At 36.9% G+C, this 12,646-nt stretch overlaps 1 protein-coding gene across 1 annotated transcript in view; it reads right to left on the bottom strand.

The window, feature by feature from the left end:
* Window positions 1-12,646, bottom strand: part of CORIN (corin, serine peptidase) — a 115,914-nt gene that overhangs the window by 34,742 nt on the left and 68,526 nt on the right. The window contains exons 6-10 of the mRNA XM_058024979.1: window positions 12,451-12,564; window positions 7,653-7,760; window positions 6,023-6,133; window positions 5,342-5,458; window positions 1,992-2,090 (exon numbers count right to left, since the gene is read on the bottom strand). Coding sequence (XP_057880962.1) covers window positions 1,992-2,090; window positions 5,342-5,458; window positions 6,023-6,133; window positions 7,653-7,760; window positions 12,451-12,564 — 549 coding nt within the window. The remainder of the gene's footprint in view (window positions 1-1,991; window positions 2,091-5,341; window positions 5,459-6,022; window positions 6,134-7,652; window positions 7,761-12,450; window positions 12,565-12,646) is intronic.

Genomic DNA, 12,646 nt, shown 5'->3' with positions numbered 1-12,646 from the left:
CACACTGGTGTACCTACTAAGCTACCATGACACACCTCAAACTGACAGGGCAGTTGCCAAAATTAGGAAGACAAAAATCATCAGATACTTTGGGTTAGAAAGGATCTCAGGAGGTCTCTACTCCAATGCCCTGATCAAAGCAGGTCAGCTCTGAGGACTGATCAGCTTTCTCAAGGCTTTAGACAGTCAGGTCATAAAAAGTCTCACTAGTGACAGAGACTGCACAGTTTCTCTGTGTAGAAAACAGAAGCCAGGATTTGCTTTTAATTTTTTTCATTGCTTACCAAGATCTGAAGGAGGAGACAATTAGGTTATGTATTGCACAAGCATTGAGCAAGAGACAGTCTACATGCTAGTAATTTAACTTGGGTAAGACATAACTAGTAACAAATTAGAATGATAAGCAAAGACAGACGCAACAGCTGCAAGTCCATATGATTATATATACATTAGAGCTACATACAAAAATCTCCCAACTTTTGGGAGTTTATCACAGCAAATTTTGAACTAGCCAAGTATTTTGGATTTCTAAAATTTGTATAGCTTTTCTGCTTCTTCTCACACTGGTATTCAGAAATATTTATTTTTCAATTTTCCACCATAACAGAAAACTACAGACAGAATTTCATTTCAATTCAGATTGAAATTTAACTTTTTATTTAGCAATGAGATGATTGTGAAATTATTTAAACTTATTTACTCTGGGTATATTGAGAAAGTTTTTCCACAAAAAAGTATACCATTCAAAAGTAAAAGAATGGATAAATTTGTCTATTCTGGGAGCAAATATACCTTAATATGATTAATATTCTCTGTTAGCCAGTTGCTAGCATCAGTTACTAGCACAGTGTGACAATTGTGTCATCCCATAGCTGTATCTTTGAGAGAAGGTGGAAGAAGATCCAACAGCCAATTATTCAGCTAACCAGCTGAACTGGGCATTCTTTATTGCTCTGGCATGTGGTGTTATAACTTTTTTTACTATGTACTCCTAATCTGATCATCACAAAGCTCATTTTACATCCAGCTTTTCCTCACTGCTAAATCCTGGCATACTACCAATACTGAACTGTTTCTGTTGTCTCAAACCATTCAGTCACATCTTTGGGGTACATGAGGTTTAATGACTTTAACAATTCACCCCACATTACCTCCATTTCCTTTCCTTCATGATGAACTATCCCTTGTCCTTCCACACTTTTGCCTGAGATGCCCAGATCAGTTTGGGCTCATCTTTTGATTTTGGCCAGTAAATATCTTTCTTTCATGTGTACAGAACTCTACACATTCATCAATATTTCAGGATGACCACAAAAGTACATGCAATATTCTAAGTGCTTGTGTAACATAACAGTATTCAAGATTAAAGGGTTGAAATGTACTTATACCATTCTCTTTTATTATACTTAGTATTTATACAGGTTTAAGTGAATTCTGGAAGAAAATCTGGTCTACTGAAATGCTGTCTCTGTAAAGAGACAGAGCTCTTTACATGTTGATAGCTCTTTTCAATATGATTATAATTTTCATGTTGTGTTTAGAAAGATTACGTTATGTTACGTGCAAAAGTGTCACTGTAGGTTTGAAAATAATAACATTGACTCTCACACGCAATTCCTGATAATCCAGAGAGGAATAAACAGAACATATGGTCCATGTGTTCTGATTAATTTTAAGTAACCCAAATGTTAGTCTTTCCTTCTTAGTCTGTCCTACAGCTTAAGAGGTCCTGCTACTCCCTTACCTACAATACATTTCACAGAAGAGAAAATTAAAATACCTCAATGTCAAATTCTACCAGTCCTAGTACATCAATAATCAAGAGCTTTGATGACATATTTTCTTCAATATTGCCCTTGTCAGAGCTTAGTCATTAGACATCTACATTAGCTAGAAAACTGAAGTATTACTTACTGTGTTCTACCCTCCATCCTCATTATAAACTGGAACACCCTAAAAGAGTAACAGTATGAAGCACATGCCCTACTTACTGCAGTTTGCCTGGCTGTTCCTCATCTCACAGGGAGAGGCTCCACAGGGATCAGGGCAGGAGGAGCACCTCTGGTCTCCCTCCTGACAGAGGGTTTGATCTGAGGGAAGTAGAAAAGTACTTTTCAAATGATTTACCAGACTAATAAAAATGACTGGAGCATAATGAGAGAGTACAGTGTTTACATAAAAATTAAGTATTTCCTTTACATATTTGAGTAAGTACCCAACACCATTGCAAGTGCAGTAAGGAAGAAAAGTGTGCAACACTGTTCAGTTCTCACTTCCCTTACCCCTCTGTTCAATATAAAAAATTATATCCCAGTTTCTGAATGAGAGGCTTGGATTTCTGAAAGACATTTACCATGCAGAATATGAAAAGTCCTGCAAATCACATTTCAAAAAGAACAATAGGCCCTAATTGAAAGAGATCACTGTCTGGGAATTGTTCTTCAATGCCATTTAGTTGATCTGCTTCTCATTTTATGATTGTTTTGGTTGACAATAAAAGACATCCTAAAGAAAGATCAGAGATGAACACTAAATGTCTTCCTTTGATTGGTTAAAAAATAAACAACAACACAAAGGAATCCAAAAATGTTATGGTCCTAATAACGGACGTCAGAATAAATAAAACCAACACTTCATCAAAAGTTTCTGAACTACTTGAGTAGTTACTTTATCTGACAAATCCCTGGTCTTCTCTCTCTCATATTTGTGCTAGCTCCTTTCCAAACCATTAAATTCTCTCTTCCATGTGCAAAAGGAGTCTTTTAGTTCACTCTTCTGTAAGGAGAGACTAAATAGATGGTGTTCATCATCTCATCCTGTTTAAAATAGCTTACTGCCCTGATTGCTTAGTATTTGTATTGCACTACTGCCCATGAACATTAATCATGCATCCCTCCATTGGACATACAGAAGGTGCTGAAGAATAATCTAGTTTCAACAGCCTTGACAACAACCTTGTCTAATTGATATAGTCGTATCTACCATATTATAAAGTAGATTTACTTCCATTCATACATGTTATATATTGAAGCAACAGAGGTAATTTCTTTGCTATAGAGACTGACAATCTTATTTAACAGCTGCATCTGACTGCAAAATGGAACTTCAAAGGCAGGAAAAGCCTTTTGGCTTCTAGAGTTATTCCAAATATTTATATTAAAATTGCTTTTAAAGTTAAAGCTCCAACTCCTTCCTATACTTTAAAAATCCCTGTGCTATAAGGTAGATTCTTTTGATCCTAGCACAAATAATGCTGAATTTCTACAAACACACACACGGTACACTGTCTTTTGAAGAGATCACAGAAACAGTTGTGCATACATCTGTGTTAGATGTCTATTGTCACAAAGTGAATGAGAGCAGTACTCATAGATATCTTACATTTCCTTAAGGCATGCAGTGAAGGAGACCACTTTTCTCTTCCAGATAGAGATGAAGCAACAGTCACTTGTAATATCTGAATGTATACACTGCTACTAGGACACAAGATCCTTTTATAGGCAAGGGGAAGTCACTACACCCTGACCTCAAACTTCCATGCTGATTTCTCATATTTACTGTGTTTGTAACAAAACAAGTACTCCAGACTCCATTAGGTCTAACTCCACTGACTCTGACAGACGTCCAAAATTTTAAAATTTTATTTGTAGAGCAGAAAAATCTTTGTAATAAGTGAATGTCCTACTACATTTTTTTGCAGTTGCTGGAAACAACAAAATATTAAGAAATTTACTATTGTAAATTACAAACAAGAATTCTGCCTTGCTTTTGCATGGACTTTGCAAGGAAATAAAGATGACTGAAATCTAAATTCTGCCAACACATTCCCATGCAAATTAGGATGGATGGGATATGGTTGCCTAAAGAAAGAATTTTTCTCTACACAATACTGCAAAATACTGGATAGAACTTTTGCACATTGAAGAATTAATAACAAAAATTAGGAAAATGTTTGTATTTAAAAGCTCTGCAGTTTAGTGGCAAGGCAGAAATCATGTAGTGATAATTATCACCCCATACTACTGCTTGAATATTTTAACCTATACCTATTCATCATACCAAAAAAAGATTTTTAACCATTGCTTCAACATCAAAAGGGAAAAAATTTTGAGAACAAAATACATCACTGGCTTCTAGCCTATATCATGTAAGACAAAGGAAGGATAAAAGAATTCATAGGATAAGACTGAGACTGGACATCAAAAAAGAAGAATAAAAGGTGAACATTTTGTGAAAGTGCACAGTCAGAACTGAGGAGAAAAACTTGTTTCTGGGTTTTAAGACTGCCACAGTCACAACTAGAAGATACTTCATGCAAGACCTTTATGTTATGTCAACATTAAAAGTGAAGAAAAATAATAATAATTTTTCTGTTTCAGCTTCTCTGGTATTTTTTGGAATGAAAGTACCTAAATTGGAGTAGGAAGATCCCAAGAACTTTCTGTGAAAAGAAGGGATTGAGTAACATGCTTATGAAAGGATTTCTTTTAGACTGGTTTCCTAAAGAAACAAGGCTTATATAATCACACTGTGTGTCTATTTTATGATAACAGGTCTTTTCTACTCTAATAACTATTAAATAGCCTGTCCTATCAGCACTACACTTGCCAACACTAGCTTTCTGCATAAGGTCAACTATTTAAATTTATTTAAAATAATTAATTTTAAATTAATTTTTAAAAGACAATAATAATTCTTGCATTAAAGGAAGGCTGCAATCTGAACCTATACCTTACCAGGAATAAGAGAATTACATGCGAAAAATACCTTCAAATTTTGAAATCATCATAACAACATTGCTTTCTGAGTGTCTTTGGAAAACCATGTTCTGGGGCTCCAGCCATTCCTTAGTTTCCTCTTCTCTCATAGAGTCCATAATAAGATAGCAATCAAGTAGCCTAGAGAACTCATGTTCTCATAAATTTTCCCTTAGTCACACTGAATCTTTAGTTTACTCATGAAAACATTCTTTCTCTGATTCCCAACTTGTGATAAAGAAAAGGATTTTAATGAGAAAATTCCTCCTCAAATGACACCAGTTCCTGTAACAGTAGATTCTCATTGCTCCAAACAATGTATTTCAAGTGACAGCTAATTATATCAGATAACTAAATACTGTGCTAAATATCACCCCCACTTCTTCACTTTTTAAAATAATTTTAAGTACTAAAATAAGTCTGCTTACAAATGCCTGTGTGAAAGCACACACCAAGCAGCCTTAGCAAGAGTTATTTGAAGGGTAAAGAAAGTAATTTGTCAGACAGCTTTAGCTAAAGGCACTGTGAAACATAGCAGTCAATGGTAGGTTTAGTGAGAAGAGTAAAATGAGGCATATCCTTACTTTCACTGCAGTTTTCTTCATCACTTCCATCTTTACAATCATTATCTCCATCACACTGGAATGCACTAGGAATGCACTGCCCATTTCTGCACTCCACCAGACCCTGACTGTGACATGCTAGAGAGACAAAAAATATTAAAAAGACAATATTCTGAGCTCAGTGACAAAAATACTAAAAAGACAATCAATGAGCTCAGTGAAGCTCTGCACTATATCTGAACATCACACTGAAGTTATTTTAGGAGGAGCTGATAACAGCGCTTAGCACTGGAGATCAGGAGGCATTTCTCATTATGTGTCAGCTAATTTTCCAATAGCTGCACTGATCTTTACCTGCAGAGACTGACACTATAAATGTCAGGCATTAGAACAGCCTGAGAAGAAATCTTAGCTTCCCCAAGGAAAAAAATGTACACAGTTTTTACTCATATAGTGGGAACATTACAATTAACAAAAAGCTAATTCTGTAATTAACAAGAAGCTCTAACACAAAGCAATGCTTTACTTCTTAACAAAGGCAAGAAATATTTAGTTTGCTGTTGCTGTCTACTGAAAACAGACATTTCTCAAGTGTGAACTTCTGAAATAAAATAAGTTTATAGTTTTGCCGTCTTTTTTTTTTTTTTAGTTTTTTTAGTTTTCAAAGAAAGAAAAAATAATTTAGAGATTAAGGGAACTTACAGCAATTGATCTCATCTGATTTGTCTATACAGTCATGGTCACCATCACATACCCAATCAGCTGTTATACATCTCCCCTCTCCACACTGGTGATGTGTCACTGGATTGCAATCTACATAAAATGCAAATTTGAAGAAAGAAAAAGGATGCTAAGTTACTATTTGTATATTTTATATTACTGATCCATTGTTCTATGCTTATTAGCTAATCTTATTAATGACACTTTTTGTATTAATAAATTATATTAAGAAATTTTTTCTATCTGCAGACTTTTATTATTAATTGTATTGCCTGTATAGTGATGCGCTCATTCCTTCTCCCAGCTGCACAGCTGTGATTATTTGTAAATAAACAAGTTTCTAAGATTTGTTAAGCCCATTAGAAGATCTGGCACACCATCTCAGGGAATGGTTTCAGTTAACCAACATTTTCAGTAACCATCAGAGAAAATAATTTCCTTCATTTATCTTTTTACTAAGACATTCAAAAAATATTTCTCAAGTTCAGAAACTATATTTTTGGCATGTACTTGGAATTTTCCATAAGAATTATCTACAAAGAAATCATTCTAATTGTCATCTTACTCTTTCTACCTAAAAGCACAAAGAGCCTTATGCTGAGCACACTGACTTTACACCAAAACAGAGAGAACAGACACAGTCCACTCCTCCAAATCTGCTATGAAAACCAAGTATAGCATGTACAAAAACTTAGATTTTAAAAATTGTATAGAAAAAACCTATGTCAAGGTAGGAAAGATAGGAGAGAGATCAACATTTAGAAAAACTTAATCATGTTTAAACTAAGATTATTTATGAAAAGGAACCCACTAAATAACCAAAACTGACAAGAAAATATGGAAAAGTCTTAAGAGTGTGCTGAATTTGAAGAAATTTTTTAAAATCTCAGAAAAAAATGTGCCTTGATTTTCAGTTTTTATATTCTTTGTGTTCTTTCTTAGAAAAGCATATGGAAAAAAAGGGAGAAATAATATTTTAACTGTTAAAAATTATTTCAGAAAACTCAATTGTTCTCAGGCGTAGTAACAGAACCAAAAGTTAGTAAAAATCAGGCTGTCTACATTTCCCAATATCTACATGCTAAGATTATTCTTTTTTAATTTCAAAACTTCATTCATTCTCCTATGGGAGTTAAGTATAGGTAGATACATACGGTAGGTAGGTAAGTGTCATGAAAACATGGAAAGTTGATTGACAAGACAATTTGAAAGAAACAGAATTTGATAATCAAAACATACAACTTCACTATCAATCTTATGTAAAAACACCAGCTATAAAACAGTTGGCACCAGCAGTGCCCTCATGTAGTCTGCTTTACTCCCAATTAAATCCAGTCAAGCTAGCAACGAAGCATCTTTTGGAATTAGTTTAAAGCAAGTTGAAAATAGCAGTATTTCTTATAAATACCAAACCTTTCAAGATTTGGATTGATCCAGAACTCTCCTTTAAACCGTTTCAAATTTCATATATAATCTGTGAGCTGTTTTCACTGTGTTCAAATGCAGTAAGAACAGGGTATATTACTCCTTCAGTAGTTTAAGGAAAATGTTTACTGGGTTAGGCAGTCCTGATATTTTAAAGACTTTAGAAAAGCACATAACTTTCATTTACCACAATTTTGCTCATCACTAAGGTCTCCACAGTCATCATATCCATCACAAACAAAGGTGTAATTGAGGCATTTTCCCGTGTCACAACGAAACACATCATTGCTGCAATCTACAAAACAAAGCATGTAAAATGTGAAGGTTGCATTGGAACATTCATATGAAATATGAACCCTGTACTGACTACACACCAGATTAGCTAAAGAGACCTTAAAACTTACAGCTCTGTATTAATACTGGTGTTTACCAGTTTATGAGAAACTAATCTGAAAGAATATGAAAAATCAAAAGCCATTTTTAGAAATTTTTACTCTCTCCCTGCCAGGTGATTTTTTGACCAATACCATAAGGAGAGTGTGCTCTGGCTGCACATAGGGACCTAAACGTTTAATTAATTTATAGACATAAAAGTTCTCAAGAAATGTTGTAGGCATCACCATTTCAGATTACTAGGAAAATCCTGACTACCTGATGTGGCTGTTAAGTGGAGATGAAAGTGGAGATGAAGATTCTACAGCAGAATCAAGATCCCTAGACCCTACTTTTGAACCTGCCTTTGGTGTTACAATGGTTTCAAATGAGCTTTATGCTCAACACACTTTGGAGCTCAGGAGATCTAGCCTGGTGCCTTCTCATCACGGAACTCTTACTGTCAGCACTGGGTGGGTTCATCATTTTTTCTCCATGACTGGATGCATCAGCAAAACCTGCCAGATATTCTCTGAGAATAACCATAACACTTGAATAATATCAGGTTCAATAAAAATATGGAATCTTTGTTGTAGTTGAAAGGGTTGAAGAGAAATTATGGTTTGTGGTATCTGGTCCCATCAGTAATAACTTTTGATTTCAAGCATACAGCTAGGAAGGGAGAAGACAGTTTCACTGTCTTCTTCTAGACCTTTCCTTGACCTCTAGCTTTCCAGGGAGAATGCCAAGACACAGAACAACTGGGTGGACAACACTGCCTTCCTGTTGGAGCTAAGCCACTGGAACGAAGAAAGTCCTTTGTGCCCGTTTTTACTGGCATATGTGGGCATTTTAAATTAATTATTCCCCAGAAAACAGAGAGAGAGCCCAAAAAGCAGGGACTGGAACCAAAGTGCCTCCTTTCTTCTGAGATGATCAACCACAAAACAACAGAATCAGGCTACCACTTCCCCCTCTCCTCTTGTGACTCCTGTGTTCATGACTGCACACTGGTTCCCCTTTCAAAGCAGGGTATCCTTCTAAGGAATTACACAGAAAGGTGCAGAACTCTTCCAGAAGGTGCAGTGGGGTTTCTACCCCTTCATATCAATGTCAACCAAGTGTTTCACTTCCTAGGTGAAAAACAACTCTGGAACTTGAACATGAGTCACTTCCTCTCCTTCCCCCACAGAAGTATTAGTGCTTTCTTCAAGTTTCACATTATCTTAGAAGGTTCAAACAGAATTTATAGCTTAATAAGAAGGAAATGCTTCAGGATATGAAGTAAAATAATAAGGCTGAGCCGTGAGCTACATACTCAATGGTTAATTCAACTTCAAAAAGAACCATTATTCATAAAACAGGGAATAACAAAAACCCCACAGTAAAAGAAAATAAATTTTAAGTTCTTGCTTCCAGTAAGCAGACCAACACCCCACTGAGAGTAAATTCTAAACATCACTTGTTTTGAACATGCAACAGCATGAAGTACTCTGGCAACCTTTAATCTTATTGATCAGTTTGTAACTGACAGTTTCTGTGCTTCTTCCACTGCTCCTCCTGCAAATGAAACAAAACTGCCTTTTTCTATGTTATTTCCTCTGGATAATTTACTGTTTAATTTCCATTCATATCCCCATTCCTGTTTCCATCCATACCTCTGAAGCCGCTGCAGTGTCCTTCAGGGTAGACAACCCAGAGGCCCACACAGACAGGGTAAACAAAAAGAATACAAACTTCCTTGGGAGGGAAAGAAAGTCTTGATGAAAGTCTAACAGCCTTAATATACATTTTCTTCAAGATATTGGCAATAATGTATTGTAAAGGTAGTTGGTTACTCTGTTAAGTAAGATGGGCAATTGGCAGCTGCCACTTGTAAAAGGCTCAAATTTTATAAATGATGGGGATATCCCCATTTTCACAAAAATTAAATACAATTTTACTTGTACTCCAATTTTACTGTACTTCACTAAACACAAATGAAGCCTGGGCAATCTTCTGCATTCAACAATTTGGCCCTGAGATAAGCTCAATTGGTTAAACCATAGTGGAAAAGCCAACGTGGCAGGTTTGATCCGTGTATGACCCAGATCCAAAAGGACCTGCTGCACATGGGTCTGGGCAAACTCCCACAACATCTCTAAACTGGAGAGAGATGGATTTCATGGGTGGACTGTTTGGTGGATAAGGAATTGGTTGGATGATCATGTCCCAAGGCTCAACAGCTCAGAATCCCAAAGAACATCAGTGACCAGTGGTGTCCCTTGGGGCTCTGTACCGGGACCAGTGTTATCTAATGTCTTCATTAATAACACAGACAAGGGGATGAAGCACAGCCTCAGCAAAGCTGCAGGAGAGAGGAGAGATGGTGTGGATGTCAAGCTGAGTGGTGTGGTTATCACACCTGAAGGACAGGATGCCATACAGAGGGACCTGGACAAGCTCAAGAAGCGGGCACATGGGACTCCTGTGGTCTAGCAAGATCAAGTACAAGGTGCTGCACCTGGGTCAGGTGTCAACAACCCAGGTATCAACATAGGTTGGGGGATGAACAGATGGAAAGCAGCCCTGACAGAAAACTTGGGGGAACTGGTAGATGGGCAGCTGCACATGAGTCAGCAATGTGCACTTGCAGCCCAGAAAGCCAGTTGTATCCTGGGCTGCATCAGAAGCAGCGTGGCCAGAAGGCCGAGGAAGTGATTCTGTTCCTCTGCTCTGCTCTTGTGAAAGCCCACCTGGAGTGCTGCATCCAGCCCTAAGTGCCACAGCACAGGAAACACATGGACCTGTTGGAAGAGGTCCAGACAAGGCTACAAAATCACCATAGGGATGGAACAGCTCTCCTTTGAAGAAAGGCTGAGAGAGGGCTGGGGTTGTTTCTCCTGGAGAAATAGTGGCCTTTCAGCACTTTAGGGGAGCTTATAGGAAAGATGGGGACAGACTTTTTAGCTGGGCCTCTGGTTATAGGACAAGGAGTAATAGTTTTAGAAGAGGGTATTTTTAGACTAGACATAAGGAACAAATGCTCTACAATGAGGATGGTGAACCCAGAGGAAAGGTAGACACCTCATTCCTGGAAATATTCAAGGTCAGCTTGGATGGGACTCTGAGCAGCCTATTCTATAATTTAGTGAGGTGACTAAAGACTTTGAGAAGGGCAAGGACTGCAAGAAACACAGCATCTTTTATCAGGCAAGCTTTCAGGCAAACAGGTCTTCCTTCAGGTTGGCTCTTCCTGCTGTGTAATTCAGGAAAGTCATATTTGACCTCCACACCCTCTCCTCAACTCCTACCAAGCATCCTAATGAAGGATGCCCTCTCCATATAGACCCTGTATCATTAAACACACAGGTGTCCTTTCAAAGGTAATACTAGCTCCTGAAATTTATGCTTGGTTTTTCAAGACATGTAATATGTCTTTTCCAAGACATTCTCTTACTACTAATTTCTTCTTTTCCCATTTCCAATAGAACTTGAGAGCCATATTTTCATAGGCATTTTTGAATCTTTTAGCTTACTTTAAATCTAAAGCTAATGCTGACATGAAAAATCGGAAAATAAAAACACACAATACTTTTTACATAATAGACATTATCTCACCCTCCAAGAAATGAATTATAGGCTATTAAAGGAAAAGCAAGCTCTAGCCTTATTCATATTGATACCAGGAGGAAATTGCTCTCATTTATTCCTTGGAGTATACCAGATAAAATCTAACAACAACTTCCTTAAAAGCAGCTCTGTGAGTCTTGGAATGTCCAGGCTCTTAAATCACTAATAAGAACTAATCTTTTGAGTTGAGTCTAAACTGAACAGTCTGACATTTTTCAAAGTCTGAATGAGAAATCCTGTTTTGTGGTATCATGTCCTGTATAGTCCCCATTTAGTAATTTTTCCACATCTTCCTCTGTTCTTTTTCCTCTTGCCTTCTCATTGTTTTCTTAAGGTACATTTGCTCCACTTCTCTAAAGGTGTTTGTAGTTCAAGGTGTTTTGTTAACAAAGAAAAACACATAGAAACTCTAAAGACAAGCTCTACCACAGACAAATACATGAAAATTAAGCTATCACATATGTACATTCTGCTGCAGCACATACTGGGATTAACTTAAATAAATCACATCCAGGGTTGAGACCAAGAGGACTTTCTAAACAGATGGTCTTGCATCTAGTCTAAAATCAATGCCAAGGCCCAGGATAAAGCTACAACTAACAGTTTGCAGCTGATTATCAGAATTGCTCCTTTCTGATGTACACTACTGATCCATTAAAAAAAAAAATCCCCAAAAAAACAAAACAAAACAAAAAAAAACCAAGAAACCAAACAAACCAAAAAAAAAAAAAAAAACCCAAAAAAAAAAAAAAAAAAAACCAAAAAACCAAAATACTTCTTATTTCCACAAAGCTCTCTCTCTCCCCCTCAAGGTATAAAATTTGACAGATCAAAAGCACATGCTGTGGCCTTAGTGAGCAAAGCTAAACATAGTCCAAATGTCAATATATGCAAACACTATGCAAAGTTCCTGTTCTGTGCCAACAGCCTGCTTCAGCTTCCAGGTTTCCCTGAATGGATTCAGTACTTCAGCAGAACACTGCAAGGTTTAAGAAACTTACTACAATGGACCTCATCACTCCAATCATCACAGTCGTTGTAGCCATTGCACTGCAGTTTCCCTGGGATGCAAATCCCACTGGCACACATGAAACTCTCCTCTCCTCCACACAGTGCTGTAAGAGAGCAGAAAAGACAGAATGTGGAGAAAAAGCATTAGCATCAACACTACAAAGTTAGTGATACTACAGTCTTACA

Source organism: Melospiza georgiana, chromosome 5 (assembly GCF_028018845.1).
Source record: "Melospiza georgiana isolate bMelGeo1 chromosome 5, bMelGeo1.pri, whole genome shotgun sequence".
Lineage (NCBI taxonomy): Eukaryota > Metazoa > Chordata > Aves > Passeriformes > Passerellidae > Melospiza > Melospiza georgiana.
Note: the sequence above shows the minus strand (reverse complement) of the source record. Positions and strands in the feature narration are given on the sequence as shown.